This window comes from Thermobia domestica, chromosome 5, assembly GCF_964235325.1.
Source record: "Thermobia domestica chromosome 5, izTheDome1.hap1.1, whole genome shotgun sequence".
NCBI lineage: Eukaryota > Metazoa > Arthropoda > Insecta > Zygentoma > Lepismatidae > Thermobia > Thermobia domestica.
The window spans coordinates 301759811-301777447 of record NC_137458.1 but is presented as its reverse complement, the minus strand read 5'-3'; the positions used below and the strand labels follow the sequence as shown (position 1 = coordinate 301777447).

The window sequence follows — 17637 nt, the reverse complement described above, 5'->3', positions numbered from 1 at the left end:
TTGCGCCAATTACGACACACTTTTCCATTTATGATTAAAGAGATACTTTTTTCTTTGTTGCCTCATCGTTTGAGTCAGAAATACTACCTTCCGCTTCTAGGTGAGACATACTGGTTCTTGCGGGCTGATTTTTTTTTTTTTTTCAATCTGAAGAGCGAAAACCGGGACAAACAGGCGTCCTGAAAGTCTTTTTCGGGGCAGTTAATTCACTGGGACTGTCCCTTAAAACCGGAACGTCTGGCAACCCTACGCAAACATTTGAAGGAGAGAATTATTCACACCATAAATGAGACGTGAAAAGTCTAGAAACAAAATGAAAGTTATAGTATAAATTTCATGACATGTGTCTAGGCTAGATAAGGGTCATTTTTGTATAACCTCATTAATTATTCGATTTATTATTATTATTTATACAATTTTAAAAAAAAGACTCCCGTTTATCCAAATGAAAGTGTGATAAATCCACCTCTCACATTAGTTAATGTTGATTCTGAATACAAAACATGTTTTAATGTGTTCAAATACAACATGCAATATTCATATTACACAGTTATACAATTATGAAAGAAAAAATCAAAAAAAGTTTTAACAATTGACTTCAGTACACGTTAAGATTAGAGCATATACTTGCTTTGTACTGGTACATGTAGGAACACATTAATAGTAATAATATATTGAATATAATAACTAAAGACTGGATGTTCGAGCTTCCAACTTCATACAATTGAAGACCTGAATTGCAGAACATCCCAAGTTCACCGGAGTACTTTTGTGATTTTAAAAGAAAGACAGGAAGATTATATTTGGCATGCTATTCTGTTTAGCTGAAATTATTATTTATTTTTTTTTTTTTTAATTTTAAGTTTTGATTTTGATTTACCTATTACGCAAGTGAATAGCCCTTAAAACATAGATGCTAACATAAAAAAAAAACGCAAAATACGAAGAAAAAGAGTGGACTTGGGATCTTATGCAATTCAGGTGTTTGTATCATATCTTAACATGGTAAATGCTAATATTTACATAATACCTTGGTCAAGGGGGAGTTTAAACCCCGAAATACCCTTCCTTGCGTACGGCACTAATTTTAATTTGATTTATTTAGACAGTCTGTCATAAGGAACTATTAACTGCGATTCCACATAATAAGATTTTATTCTAAGTTGTCAATTGTGTTTCTAAATTTTGTCGTTTATTTATTTATTTATTTTTATTAAGGAACAATCCTATTACCAGGGGTTAATCGAGGCATATTTAACCCTTTAATTGGCAAGCTTTAATAGCATTACCATTAAATATTTAGTTCGTTTTTATGGTTGAACTATGTCTTCTTGATCATAATTTCGTAAGTTTTAAAGTATTTTTGTACTTTGGTTACAAAATACAGGATGTTTATTTCAAAACAATCTATATATATAAAAGAGAACGTACAAAATCCTTTGTCCGCTCATCACGCTAATACGGCTGAACCAATTTCTTTCATTTTTGGGGGGTTATTAGGATTTGGACCCTAGATGGTTTTTATCATATCACTTTAATTTTTAATTACCAGTGTCTTGAGATAATTGACCATTCAAGTGTCCATACGTACAAATCCTTTGTTATTAGTTCATCATAGGTAAAAATAAACGTATTTATATGCAACCCGCATGACCGTGTCACTCGGCGGGTTAACATAAATGACAGGCGCTATAATGTTAACATCTACTGCAATTTGAAAGCGAAAAAGTAAAAATTATCTAAGTAACAAAGTTTATTGCGTTCCGGGGTGACCGCAGCGAAGCGGGGTGAACGCTGCTAGTATTGCCATAAAATAGGTCTTATGTGTTGTTACTGAGCAGCATTGTCCTATTATGTTCAAATATCGTAAGAATATTTTCAGTAATTAGCATCAGTTTCGTTGAAATATCTTCCTACAGAGCAAGAAACCACAAATAAAAAAATAAAATAAAATAAAAGAACTTCCGTGGAACGTAAGAGATAAAGCGTCTACAATACTAAATTTGACTGTCCCCTGATGACGAAGATCAGAAATATCTAAACAAGCGACCCGCATGTACATGAATATTGTATGAAAGCAATAATGCCAATTAAATGATCACTGAAGTTATAATTCGTGCGGATAACGCAATACAATGCGATGTTGCGTGTAAGCAACAGTGCCAAATAAAGGGTTAAATCAAGAAAAAATATTCCAGATCAAATTCAATTGGTACATTTTTTTTTACTTTTGAGTAGCTAAGTTTGTCTTTAGTTTGGTGTTGTTAGCCGACACGATGGCGCAGTGGTAGAGCGCTTACCTCTGGTGTGTTGGGTCCCTCATTCGATCCCCGGCTAGTAAGTTTGTGGTAGACAACATCGTGTCCGTGGATTTTCTCGGCTACTTCCATTTCCTCCCACTTTCTCATTCCACCAATTATTCCATCATCATTCACTTGCCTTAATCATCGTCTCCCTTAGCGTGAAGGGCATAATAGTGGGACGTTAAACTAAAATATTTCAGTTCATTTTCATTTGCAACTTGCTCACATTTCTCGGGGTAACATTGTTACCACTATCTGAATAGAAAATGAAATGTTTGAGTTTTACGTCCCACGTTATGCCGGTTAGGCTAAAGGAGACGGTGATGATGAGAGAGGAATGAAATTGTGGAATGAAGAAAGTGGGAGGAAACGGGAGAGCCCCGAGAAAACCCCCCCACACACGGTGTTTGTCCACCACAAAGTTCACTTGGCGGGAGCAGGATTTGAACCCGGGACCCCAAGCACCAGAGGTGAACGCTCTACCACTGAGCCACCGAGGCCCCACTATCTGAATAGAGTTGGACCTTGGCTGGACATAATTACTTTCTGCTATTTTAAAATTTCTTGGAACTGCCCAACTTCTGTCAAAAGAAGAGATCTATGTAGCTATACCAATGAAATACTGATTTTCAAGACTTATTTTTAATATATAAGAAAAGGAAGTATTAGGCACTTGGGTATATTGTAGGGAATGCACAATGAAATCGGCACAATAAATTCCCAATGAACTTCAGCACTTCATTCATATTATATCTCTAATTAAGAAATCGGCATTTTGGCTAGCATCCGGTCTCTAATAATAACTATCATCTTACTGTTGCTGAGGAAAATTTCTAGTTGTGTTTGTGGAGGTTTAGGCTCTTTTAGGCTTGGTGATACTGTACAGGACTGGATTAACCCATCTGGAGGCCTGGAACTAGAAAAAAATATGTGGCCACTGCTGACTTCACCTAATACAATTCTGTGAAAGTACAGAAAGAATAATTAAAGGAATATGTTTCATATTTTGGGTCATATTTTATTTTGTGATGATGATTGTATCTTCATGACTTTTTCTTAGATAGCCAGTTGAGATTTTGATCAAAGTGGAAGCCCTTCTTCACCTGGAAGCACGGGGCTATAAGCCCTCCTAAGAAGCCCCCTTAATCCGGCCCTAATGCTATAGCGTATCTACTTTTTCTTATCAACGTTAGTATTTATTTAGTTATTTTATTACACTATATATATATATATATATTGTCGATGTGGCTTTCACTTATGTGGCAATAAACAAGCGAAATATGTAATGAAGCAGAACGCATGGTAAATAAATCAAAAGCCACACCTTCTTGAAGATTATGACAGATTATTACGAAATTTAAAAGGGAGTAACATTAAGAAAAAGACTGCATAAATAAGAAAAGAGAGGACTACAGTTAGTCGCAAGAAATTCGACAACAAATTTCCAATCAAAGTCAGTAAGACATTTGCAAGGCTTAAAAGAAAGAGAGAGAGAGAGAAAAGAGAAGCTTGAGTTAGCAGATTTTCACTTGTTTTTGCTCGTCTCGCATCTCCAATGGAGTGTGACTTATCTAACGCCTTTTTGATTTCCTTTTTGTTTTTTGTTTTCCTCTTTTCTTTTTTATCTTTGTTCCTCTTTTCATTCAGTGCTTTTGGCCTACAGACCGAGAAGCCTTTATTGTTGATCTCTACACACATCACTAACTTCGTTCAAGGTTTTGTGTCCCTTTCTTGTGTTTCGAGGGCTTTTTAGCTTCATATCGATTAATTAGAAAGGAACTTTTTGTTATAACCTTTTTTCTAGATATTATCATGTTTTTTTCTCTGAATTCTTCTTTCTCCAGAACTTAGTCATTAATGCAATCAAAAATATTTTATATTTTAATGTTCATTCGTACATGAAAAAGGAACATCCTTAATTTATCGAAAATTCAAAACATTAATACTCCTTATTCTAAGTAGAATACATATACTAAAAGATTTTATTTATTAATTTTTTAATAAGGAAATTAAAACTTAATTTTTAAGACATTAAAAAATGCAAATATAATTCCTGTGCGTTTGTAAGTACGTATAGTACAAAGAGATACATTGTCGTCATTATTATTCAATTTTGTTGTGGAATATGCTATAAGGAAAGTTGAAGATAGCAACCAGAGCTTGGAGCTGCGTCAGATTGAGTGTTTGATGAAGACAACGTTAAGTTCTTAAAACTAACATTTTATTTGAGTTTTAATAAGTAAACGTTCGAGAACAAAGGAAATCAGTTCCTTTTGAAACGTGAGGAATAAAATAAATCACATCACGAATGGAAAGCTCTAAACTTTATTTTATATTATAAACAGAGGGTAAAAGTGAGGGCGAATGCGGGGAGACGTCGTCCTCTTACCTCTAAAAATATGTACGGCGTCCTCCCAGTTCCTAAAAAGTTAGAATAAGCAAAGATAGGTAGGGGAACGGAGTGACATCATGCTGTACCGTTCCCCTACCTTTTCAGATCCACTTTTACCCCTGATTATAAATATATCTGCTAGAACCCAAGCTGATTATATAGCTGTATATAGAAACAAACTTATAATTTATGGTATTGATCAGATACGTTTATTTTCTTCATTTTTATGTTAGATCTAAAGTTATAGATATAATTCTTACTTTCTTACCTATGTATAATAAAATTATTAATGTATTCTTCACCACGCGACACGTTTTATACTACTTGTAGAGTACTATGTGTTTGGCGCATTGTGTAAGAGGTTGGAAAAAATACCTAAATAAAGAAGTGAATTTTGTTCCAAAAATACAAGAAGGAGCAGTGTTTTGCAACATTGAAGAGATAAGAATAAAATAATCAAGAGATTATGCATTTTCATGCAAAGATATTTTCACAATAACTACAGGATGTATCAAAAAGAACTTTACAACTTCGAAAACTCACATTGATTTATGTATTTAGCTTACAGAGATAGTTTTGGTCTAATTTTGTAGCAAAATACATGAAATTTTTTACCTATACCTAAAGAAGTTGAATGTGGCTTCCATTGGTAATTTCATCTGAAGTCTCACTTGGTCTACAACGTCTTTAGACGTACACGAACGCCCTGAAGATTTGTTATGTGTTACCGAACATCCAGTTTCAATAAAACACTTGTGCCACTGATAAATAGTAGGCCTAATGGGAGGATCTTTACTATGCTTTGTACGAAAATTACGTTGCACAGTTGCCGCAGACTTGGTTTCCTCAAACCAAAACACACAGGTAACACGCTCGGGACCAATAAAGGTAGCCATCTTTGCTGCAACTGCCGCTAGCGCTTGTTTCTGAACTAGTGTACTACGTGAGTCAAACACTTGATGTTATTTTGTTACAAAATGACACCAAAAGCATGTCTGTAAGGTAAATGAATAAAACAATATGTTTTCGAAGTTGTAAAGTCTTTTTTGATACACCCTGTATTTAAAACTTTTCTATCTATAATTTGACATTTATCTTCAGTGGTAGATGCATTTGAAGGTAATAATAGTGTGCAACAGGATAATTTGTTCACCGTGAGGTGAACAAAGTAAAACTGAGTTAAATTGTTTAAAGTGCACAGTACAACGAACATAAATAATGTTAACAATGAAACTAAGCCAGCAGTGGCATATTTTGCATTATACGTAAATGCTCTTTTATCGGTTGTTTTAATATTTCTACTTGTTATTTACAGAGAAAACGTCGTTGCTGGCACGTCTATTCCGCAGAGGAGGCAGCAGAAAGCGAGCACCATTAGCTACGTTCTCAGCACAGTTCCCACCGACTGAGTGGTTTAACCCTCGAGTAGTGCATTTGAATTCTGTCAGCACACAGACTAGAGGCTCCAGAAACAGGCATCCCAGTCCAGGGGTATCACCCAAGGTAAACAGTTTTATGTTAAAAAGAAATTTGTATTATCTACAGATTTCCTCCAATAAAAATTGTGGTCATTCAGTTCTTTAAACGTCATATTCTTGCTATCGTGCTTAAGATACAATGGCTGTCCAGAAAGAAAAAAAAGTTTTGAAATAAAAAAGAGTAACAGAATGTACAAACCAATTTGTATTATATACATTTAAAAGGTACACTCTTAAGCTAGTTTTCAACATAATCCTATGGAAATTAAGGCATTTATCATGCCATGGCACACAAGGGCGGATTCAGGACCATCTGGGGGGGGGGGTTGTCATACTGCTACTTAGAGATATTTTTAACAGCTTCAAACTCTGGGATGGGTTTTATTCATAGGTATAAAATCAGAAACTTTCCTCTTCTGGGGGGGGGGGCATCGCCCCTACCGCCCCTCCCTGGATCCGCCACTGGTGGCACAAATTTTTCAATACCGTCGCGGTAGAAATCTGCCACCTGCGATTCAACCAATGGCTTACACCGGCATGCATTTCAGCGTCAATATCAAAGCAAGCCATGCCTTCATCACTGGGAAGAGATAGTGATCGCTTGGCTCTAAATCCGGGCTGTATGGTGGATAATCGAACACCTCGTATCCAAAACCATCCAAGAGCTCTCGGGTATGCTTGGGCGTGTGTGGACGTGCGTTGTCGTAAAAAAAAATGTAATTATTCCATGTCCGTACACTTCACACAGTTGGCGATAGATTTCAATTGGCTTGTGGCTTGCCAACCAAAATCTAATCACAGAACGCACCTCACAACAGGCTGGGTTTTCTATCGTAGTGCACATTGTAACACGTCACAGAAAGCACAGTAAGTGCGTCACAGTCATTACGCTACCACAGCTGAATGCGTACTGAGTGTGCCAATGTTCTGACACCAAGATGGCGACTCTAGTCCCACCCACTGCTGCGATAGGCCAAAACGTCTGCTACTTTCTGGACAGCCCTCGTAGTATAAAATTGGAGCCGAAAAATATCAATCAATAAAAGAAGATGTGTTTGTTTAATTTATCTTTGATATGGGTGAAAATGAATACTGAAAACTAAAGACAATTTCGAGAGTAAGGGATGGGATGATTAAACACATCATAAGAACAATGTTGGCTATGGAGGGAATGGTAATACAGTACTTTTCAAGATAAACAAGTAGCCAGATTTGGTTCAGTGGTAGAGCGCTCACCTCTGCTGTGTGGGGTCCCTGATTCGATTCTAGGTCAGGCAGGGACGTACGCAGGAATTTATTTCGGGAGGGGTCCAAAGCTTTTCCGGGGGGATCCAAACACAATTTCAGGCTAAATTATATTAAAAATTGTAAAATTGCCCCTAAAATTAGACTAAATTTACAAAAAAAAGTCCGGATTTGGGGGGTCCGGACCCCCAGGACCCACCCCCTGCGTACGTCCCTGAGGTCAGGTGAGTTTGCGATGGACAAGTGCTCGTGGTTTGCTCGGGGTTTTCTCATTTCTTCCCACATTCTCATTCCACAATTTTTTCCATTAATCATTTGTTTCCTTCAGCGTACAGAACATAAACGTGAGACGTAAAACTAGGCAAATTATTAAAACAAGACTGTACAGCTTTCAGATGACGAGAAGAACCCTAAAACAGGGGTAGTGGGAAAGGTCAACGACACGGTCAAGTCCATTTTCGGTTTTTGAGGTGTGGTCTATACTTAGAAGTCGTCTGCTACTCCGGGTAGTTATCTGTGTGCTATTCCGTGATGTCATTTGAAACCCCCGTGCGAAAAGTGGACGAACCCATACCTACGTCACACTACTTCTGCTAGGGTTCTTCTCGTCATCTGTGAGCTGTACATTATTGTTACGGCAATAAAATTTCACTTGCTAGATTGTTTGCAATAACTGGTGTGTTCAAACTCAACTTATGCAGTTGTAATCTTTTGCAATAATATTACCCAAGAGTAGTTAGTAATCAGGCCACAACTTACAGTGAATAATTGAAGCAAACACCACATTAAAACTCCTAATGGAACGAACACAAATTGCAATTTAAACTCAAATTTGCATCTCCTGATTTATATTTCAACAGTATTCCGTGCTATCATAATATATGCTTTGTTCTCATAAACTTTTATTTAATGATTCCTCGAGCAAGAAGCCTATAATCAAATTATTGTAAATTAACGTGAAACATATATCTCTGTCATTATCAAGTCCAGCTACAAAATCAGCAACATACTATTATCCTAAATTCTAGCAACATGTCCGATATTTTCACAATTATAAACTAAAAATTTTACTTATGCAGTATGTTCTTAAGAGTCTGGCAATACCAGGGGCGTTATTTACGGGGGGCAGGAGGGGACAATTACCACCCCCCAATAGTTTGAGGAATACATATAACTTAATCGATTGTCTACTAATATATTAGTACAAAATGTGAAAGTCTTGTGTCGGTGGTGCTCTTGTCCCCCTCAAGCAAAGTCTCAAATGATGCCCCTGTGGCATACTAAAACTAATAGAAAATGTTTCATTTTTCTTTTGCTTGCTACTTCGTTCTTTATTGCTATCGCGAAATCATTCTCGGCCTTATCGCCACCCGAATAGTATATTCTGTAATTTCCCGATACTATGTCATCTTTCCCTGGCCATCTTATTTCACTCAAGCCCACTATGTCCACTTTAGGTGTACATTTGTCCATTTCCACTTTTAAATTTTCAAGTTTTCCCTAACGTCGTAGAGTTCGTACGTTCCAGGTTCCCATGCTGAAATGAAAGTTATTATTTTCTCCTCTGATGATTCTTCCCGGAGTAGTCCCCACCCGGAGATCCGAACGGGGGACTATTTTACCTCCGGAATTTTTTACCTCAGGAAGAACCATCATATTTATTTATTCTCCTCCATCGTCCTTTCTGGGAAAAAGATAATGTGGTAGTATCCCCATTTCCTTTCCACATCTCCATGCCGTTGACTATCTAGTGGTTCATCCGCCTTTTAGGACAGTTTCTCCTCCTAAGGACAAGAAGGTGCCCTGACTTCCGCCCGCTCATCCGCCCTCCGAAAAGGCCGTTGGCACTTGGTAAAAACTGATTCCTTATCCCGGGAGTCGGTCGGTCCCCACCTACGGTAGCCGCCAAAGACTTGCCCGCTTTCTCCCGCGAGGAGGTGTAGGTTGGGATTTTCCCTTCGTTTAGGATGAGACCCGAAGGCTTTTCTCAAACCTCTCCAGTACTTTTAGAAAGCATGCATTTTGTAAGGGGGGGGGGGATTTTCAAAATTAAATCAAATTTGAAAGATGGATGTTGGAAGTTTGTCCTACCAAATTCAGTCAGTAATCAGAGAATGATGCAGGTTGTTGATATCTTGTTTCTTTCGGAGAGTGTCATTACTGAGAACTGTGCCTCTAGAGAATAAAATCTAACAATGCGCTCTCAGCAATGAATAAAACAGAATTAGAAATTTCACGAATTGCTCTCTAATTATTGATCAACTTACATGTGGACAAAGTTTGAATATGATTGAATTATTTTGAATATTTTCATTCCTTATAAAATACATTGGAAAGATATGGAGAAACGTGCTGCCATTTGTCGGCCATAGTCGAGTCTTTATAATCCCTTAAAAGAAATATGTGAGGAATGACTGTATTTCAGAAACTGAAAAACAATGCAAAGAATTCATATTCTAGACTAAAACAAATCGTTATAGAAATGTTGACGTCATCTTCTAGGGCGTGAGAAAGATCACTTGGTGAAGTTCTTCCTGGGGGCTCGGTGGCTCAGTGGCAGAGCACTTAACCTCTGATGCGTGGGGCTTCTGGTTCGATACCCTGCCAGATAATTTTGTGGTGCACAACATCGTGTTTGTGGATTTTCTCTGGTATTCCTTTTCGTTCCACATTCTCATTCCACCAATTCTTCCATCATTATTCACTTGCCTTAATTATCGTCTCCCTTAACCTGAAGGACATAACCGTGGGACGTTAAACTGAAGGATTTAATTATATTTCATTTCATTTTAAAGTTCGTTCTGTACTCGTTGAGGCCCATCTCATATGACTGACTGCACATCTTTTAATATCATACGAATATACTATTCATAATCAATCAAAAAGAAAATCTATTTACCACTATCAGTTTCGGTGAAAATTGAGTAACGTTTCAAATCAATCGCATAACCTGTCCACAGGTAATATTAAGAATGGAAACAGGAAGAGAAATAAAACTAAAATGAAAATTATCTCAAATTATTCACCTAGTTATGTCCCTCGGTCAAGTTTTCTTCCAATATTTCGGGTGTGACACTCGAACGCTCATCATCAGGTGTACACAATGATTTAAATCTTTTACACAACACGATCTTCACTATTCTCCTAGTAATGTTCCTCAGTCAACTTTTCTTCCAATATTTCGGGTGTGACACTCGAACGCTCATCATCAGGGGTACACAATGATTTAAATCCTTTTACACAATACGATCTTCACTATTCTCCAAGTAATGTTCCTCAGTCAACTTTACTTCCAATATTTCGGGTGTGACACTCGAACGCTCATCATCAGGGTTACACAATGATTTAAATCCTTTTACACAACACGATCTTCACTATTCTCTTAGTAATGTTCCTCAGTCAAGTATCTTCCAATATTTCGAGTATGAAACTCGAACACACATCGTCAGGGATAAAGATAGAACGACAGCATGTATTATTCGGCATGCATGTATTATTCTTTACCTGCACCATTTAGATATTTTAATCAAAGGTGTTATAAACTAGCCAACTATTTAATTATTTTATATAGGTTAGAAGAAGAAGTTATATATATTTTAAGAAGTTATAATTATATAAATGTTTTGGTATCATAGAACGTTGATGGTGTAACGAAAGCAACGATATAACAAAAATGGTTGTTATGAAGATATTTGTTCGACAAATATTTTGTGATGTGTAGTCATCTTTTAGAATAAAAGGAAGTGTAAGCTGTTAATAGCCATATAAAAGAGTCTTGCTTGCTAATAATTATTTAATAATAATAATAATATATTCTCGTTATAAATCCTTTTATAACACGATCTTTACATGGTTTCTCTTCTTCTTCTTTTTGTGTATTTCAACAGTGCGTATAATAATCTTCAGTAATTTTTCTTGTGGTTACCAAGTTTCAGGTATTTATAACCTTAGCCCTTCAACGTTGAGTATTTTTATTTGAAAACAATGTTACTTTTGTTCAGGCATTTTTTTTTAAATAAGTGTTTTTATACTTGGTGTTTCTTTGTAAGTAGATTGTATCTGGAAACTGTAGACTATGATAATTTTTTAAGACATTATTTTTTCTTTAAAAGAAAAAAAAAAAGAGAGACAGTTGCAACTCTTGAGGGAAGTTACATTGTGATAAAAATTACAATCTTATGAAGTTAAGGAAAGAAAAATTAAGTGTATACTAATTCTTAGATGCATATTTAAGAATTGTGCATGTTCAAGAATTAATAAATATTTAAGTTTTCTTCTCGTATTTGTATCAATAAAATTGTAATTTTTTAAATCACTCTGTCTTCCGTCAAGAGCCGCCACTAAAAAGAGAGGATTAACAGGATTAAGTGTACTAATTAGCTTATTGACACATGTTTTTTTTATTATTATTATTATTTAAACACAAGGAAATGTAAATGTGTTGAATTACATATGTAAGCAGTGATGTTGTTTGTGTTGTGTGCGATACACCTTCATCTAGTTTATATTATTATTATTATTATTATTATTATTATTATTATTATTATTATTATTATTATTATTATTATTATTATTATTATTATTAACTTTTAAATCAAAACTCGATCAAATTTTCAACATAGATGAGGTTCCAGCCTGGGATGGTTTTTATCATTTCACTTTGACGGTGGAGCTTAGGGGAGGGGGAGGAGGAGATATGTACAAAAATGATAGAAAATGACTGATAGTGTTGCATCCATAGTTTTCGGGGTCGCTGAGATGAACAATGACACTTCCGATGCTGTTTAAATGCAAATTCAGCCCCACAGTTTCGGGGAGAGGGGAGATATATAAAAATAATAGAAAATGATTGATATTAATGTTAAATCCATAGTTTTCGGGGTCGCTGAGGTGAAGAGTAACATTTCCGATGCCGTTTAAATCCAAATTCAACACACAACAGTAATATTTAATTTTTAAGACTAAAACATCGTCTATCAGAGAGCGCTTCAGTGACTGACTAACGGACCATATTACTAAATTTTCTTATTTTAACCTAGTGAAGCAGATAATTGACTAGTTATTAAATACAAATAATAAAATAAATCAGAACTCTGTCTTATATTCTAATGGTACTAACAACAATAGAATTAGTGATGGGTCAGTGGTAGGATGTTCATGGCTGGTGCAAACGGTTCATGATTCTATCCTAGGCCATGGGAGTTTGTGCTGGACGACATGATACTTATATGGTTTTTCAGAGTACTTCTGTTTCCTCCCACACCCTTATATCCTACATTTGGGTTTACCAAAGCTTCAACCGCGGTGTACGTTTTGAAACGTAGCCCTCGCCAGTGACGTAACTAAGGGAGGGCATACGAAGTTGGCGCCCCGGGCGCCTGATTGGAGGGGTGCAAAACTGGGCAAATATTTATTTTTATTATAAAATAAGGAAAGAAGGTTTAGCTAACTAAACATCATAAAAATTTACCTCAGAAACTTACAGTACAACAACGACTCACCAACCTTAGGATCATATCCAAAGAGCATAAGTTAGCTTTAAAGCTGTCTTTCGAGGACATTGTAAAAAACTTTGCAGGCAAAAGAGTCTTCAAGGTTAAATTTTAGTTTCAGTTTTTTGTGTTTTCATTTAACTTACATCGATTTAAGAGATTTGCAAAATGTCTGAGTATAATACTCGAGACAACAGTTTGACTGTTTGTTATAATTAAATATTCTATTCTAAAGCAGCAACAGACTCAGACTGTTGATTCATTTTACACATATTTCATATGCACATCCCGATATAACTCCAAAAACATAGTGATTTGCAGTTATTATGATAAGACTATAATAATATGTCAAGCATGCTACTCTGAGATTATTTGGCAATCAAATATTAATTTGTTTGGTATTTTATTTTGTGCTAAAATTTAAATTATGAACTGCAATTTTGAAATCAAGCTTTACCTCTTGAAGAAAAAAGTTGAATGGGAGAATTACTATGTAATGCCAATATCAGATGTAGTCGGGGAGCGTTTTGGTTTGTTTGGTCAGGAGGAAGGGGGGGGGGGGTAGCGCTAAGGCGATTTCTTGGCCCGGGCGACAACGAGCCTAGTTGCGTCGCTGGCCCGCGCTGGTCTGTGTCATACTTTCTGTACCGATCACTGTTATTGTTTTACGATTCCCTCTAGCGGGCTAGAAAACAGATAGATAGAACGCCAGTGATTTCTGAAACAACAAAGTAGCTCTCTATCCCGAAATGATTGGCTACCTCTGTCTTTACAGTAAATCTTCTATAATCGTTCACTTGCATTTGTCATCTTCCGCGGCTTTAGGGCATAACCATGGGACATTAAGCTAAGCATTTTACTGCACTTCAACAAAACAAAGTTTTGGCGATTATAAAATTCCTTTTTAACTTGATTGGGATTATAATTGTACAAGTTCTTAATTTTTTTTACTCGTTTTTTTCTTTTTATACAGTTATTCGGGAAATAGGAGCGCATATTTGAAATCATTTATAATTCTGTCCTTCCTTTTTTTTTAAATATGTTTTAATTGTGTATTCAGTTTGTGAAAGTCGTTTATTGACATGATTTAAAAATGAAATATATTGTACTTTACTGTATTCTCATAGCTGTACCAAGACAACTAACAAGAATATTGCGCTTACAAAACTAATGTCTTTATAATTGTCTTTTCCTGTAATTGCTAGGTCTCAGATTAGTATTATTGGTATATTGATTGCTGTTTTATTTTGTTCCAGATCCGAGACTCCTTGGCACGTTCGCAGGGAAGCATACCATGGGAAGAGGAGTCACCTTCACGCTCTTCTACTCTACCGAGACGCCGTCGGCATGCATCTGGAGGAGACACTACTCCACGCCTTGATAGAGCTTCCAGACGCTCACCTGCAAGAGCCTCGAGTCGAAGTTCTGTGCCCTCCCAATCCTCTCCCAACAAAACAGCTTCCAGTTCTCCGAGTCGAGCCTCAACATTACAACACTCGTCGGCGAAGAGTGCTTCAACTCTCTCTGAATCACCTTCCAGGAATTCTGTGCTAAATGCGTCTCCTAGTAAAAGTTCTACCCTGTCGCAATCTTCAAGCAGAACATCTGTTGTTCAGCAGTCGCCTAGCAAGAGTTCTACGCTGTCACAATCTTCCAGCAGAGCATCTATCACCAACCAATCTCCTAGCAAAACTTCAACTATCTCTAACTCATCTGGCAAGAGTTCTGTTATTCACCAATCTCCGAGCAAGTGTTCCACAGCTTCACAGTCACCCAGCAAAAGTTCCGTTATTACTTTACAAGTGTCCAGTAGAAGTTCACCAAGCTCTGGATATTCCAGTAATCGTCCGGGTTCCAGTAGAAGTACGACGTCCGTTTCAGTACAAGATTCACCGAAAAAGATAGTTACGGACTCTGTAACCAATGGTGAACCTACAACTATATCTGCAAGAACCACTTCTAATGCACAAGCCAGGCACACATTCTTCCTTCAGCAATCTCCTGTACGAACAACATTGACACAACGTACTGAGGCCAGTGATACGAAGCATGAGAAAACAGACGTTGTGGTCAACGGTCATCACCAAAATGGCGACGCTGTGTTCCTTAGTCGACGACCCAGATCCGAGCGACCTACGTCCTTGTACAGTCCTCGAGAAGTGAAGTCAGATATCACGACGCGAACTACGACTGTAGTTGTGGCAGAGGGTAAACGATTTCCTTCCGTGGAAACCCTCCATAAGGACCCTTCTGACAATACAAAGACTCAAATAAAGAACGAAAATGTTTCTCAACCTGTTTCAAAGCAAGAGGAACCGATGAAGAAAATGACCAATAACAATATGGTTCCTTATTTAACTTGTAAATTATCTAATACTGGTAAAAGATCTGAAACTACAACTGTCACTGTAGAGACTTCCCCAAACTCGTATCTGCCCTCTACTCCAACAACCAATCAAATTCAGCCAACGTCTGGTACAGTAGCGTTTGATCCAATGAACAACAGCCGCAACGTTACTGCCAATCCCGCAACTAAAAAGAACGAAAATCTTTGTTTTAAAAATGTGTTTTACACAGATAATACTCCTCTGCAAGACAAAAGTCCTACTAAATCCTTCGATAAGGCCCAACAAGGCTACATGTTTATTGAAAATTTTGGTAAACTTGCGGAGGAGGACATTAAAAAAGTAGAGGAATCAAAAGATATTAAAAGGCAAGATAGCACCAGTAGCGATCCGTTATGCAATTACCCTAGCCTTAGCGATCTGACAGTTCAGTTCAAATCCATTACTGCACAGAAAATTTTGAAGGGTGTTAGCATTAATAGCATTGACACTCTGGTGGAGGTGAATATGGCAGCTGAAAAGCAAAATAATTGTGACGTCACAATTCACACTGACTTTGGTATGGTCTAATAATAGTACTTACTCTCTGGAGTAGAGGGCAGCACTTTCCTTCTTCTTTATTCACACACACACACCTACACATATATCTATATCTATATATATATATATATATGTATATTTATTAGTAAAGCAATATTGAAATAATATATTGCTAAATTTGACAATGGCTTTGTTTAATATCTTTTAGCATCTACTTCTAGTCTTCGAGAAAGTTTTTTTTTCTTTTTTTTTAATTGAAGACACATTTACACGAGTTTTGCCTTTGATGAACTTTTCATGCAGTTGTAGTGTATATTAAAAATGAACTTAGGGCATGTTTTCTGACTACATTTGATTAAAAGTGATTAATTTTTTTGTAAAAAATAAAGTGACTTTTTCATTCACGTAGTGCAGTGACATTGTGAATATCGGTGAACATTCATTATTATTAATAATTATTTTATTATTATTATTATTATTATTACTGTGTAAGCATCCTACTTTAACAAGTGCCAGTTTTGTGGAAAGTTGCCAATATGCATTTCTTATTTTTCGTTCTTTTTTTTTAGATAAGAAAAACTGTATTTGATTTACAGTCTACAGTTATTATTTGTACTTAACAACGTTAGTTTGACGTATGGAACTTATGTTTTCTTCTGTTTCGGAAGATATTTTTAAAACGACCTGATCGTGGTCAGAAGTTGATCGCATCATTCAGTGCCGTGCCATGGGGGTGGCGAGCGGGGCGAAGGCTTTGGACGCAAAATTCGGGAGGAACTAGGAAAAGATATACATATAAAATGGAAGGAAATAATAATAAAAAGTGTTCAAAATCAAAGAAATTTATTTCTGAAAATTTTCTTATCCTTCGCGCCAACCATGTTGGCACTTCGTGGCAGGTCTGTTGACCTCACTCATGTGTACGGGGGCGCCGTCGTATACTCTCGCCCCGGGCGCTCATCTTTCACGGCACGGCACTGGCTTCATTTATTTTTTGTGAACAAGTGTTACGTTGTAAATACTTAGTGCCTATAAGATTTTAGGCCTTATTAAAAGTAAGCCTTAGATTAATAGAGAAATATTTGATAATGTTAACTTCTAATATCCACTGCTAGACTCAGTATCTAGTAACTTATGTAACATATAAAAGAAATGATATACGAACAATTTAATAAGGATAATGTATAAAAACTGCATACAATCATTAGTTTAAAAGAATGTACAGTACATTAATTATATATATATACATACATACTCAGGTGCCAAATTAGAGTAATATTAGCTATTTGTCTCTGCAACTTTTAATGTATTTTATGTTTTTTCTTTTAAAAAAACGAAAAGGAAAACTAACTTCTGTTCTATAGATGCTTTTTTTTAGCCTTTACATAAAAGAAGAAAATGTAATAACTCCATGAATTGTATTCTGAGGGACACTGTCATTAAGACGCTGTAATTATTACTTAATAACCTTGAATTAAATGTGCCGATATGTATTATAGGAGAACGATCACTGATTAATAAAAAATACAAGTGTTTTTTTGTATTAAAATAATGTATCTTGTAATAAAAACTTTCATATTACTATCATGTGTGTTGAAGAAATTTTTGATACAGGCTATAATATATACCACTTTCAATAATCACAAGACACGGACATCTTACCTTAACATCCTTGTGTTTATTTTAACACAAACGGTTTCAAAGCTTTGCTGGTCTCTTCTTTATTGTGTAGTATTATAGTATTCTGCTACGCTAACAAACTTATCACTAGTGTTTCTTCGAGGCTAAGCGGTTAGCGTACGCGCCTTTGGCGTGGGAGACCCGGGTTAGATTCCCGCTGGG

The 17637-nt window shown here is 36.3% G+C and overlaps 1 protein-coding gene across 2 annotated transcripts in view; it reads left to right on the top strand.

The window, feature by feature from the left end:
* Positions 1-17379, top strand: part of ko (Stork-head domain-containing protein knockout) — a 540883-nt gene extending 523504 nt beyond the window's left edge. For both annotated transcript variants that reach the window (XM_081760382.1, XM_081760381.1), the window contains 2 exons: positions 6011-6198; positions 14167-17379. In XM_081760382.1, the coding sequence (XP_081616508.1) occupies positions 6011-6198; positions 14167-15825 (1847 nt within the window). In that variant the 3' untranslated portion in view covers positions 15826-17379. The remainder of the gene's footprint in view (positions 1-6010; positions 6199-14166) is intronic.
* Positions 17380-17637: the final 258 nt, after the last annotated feature.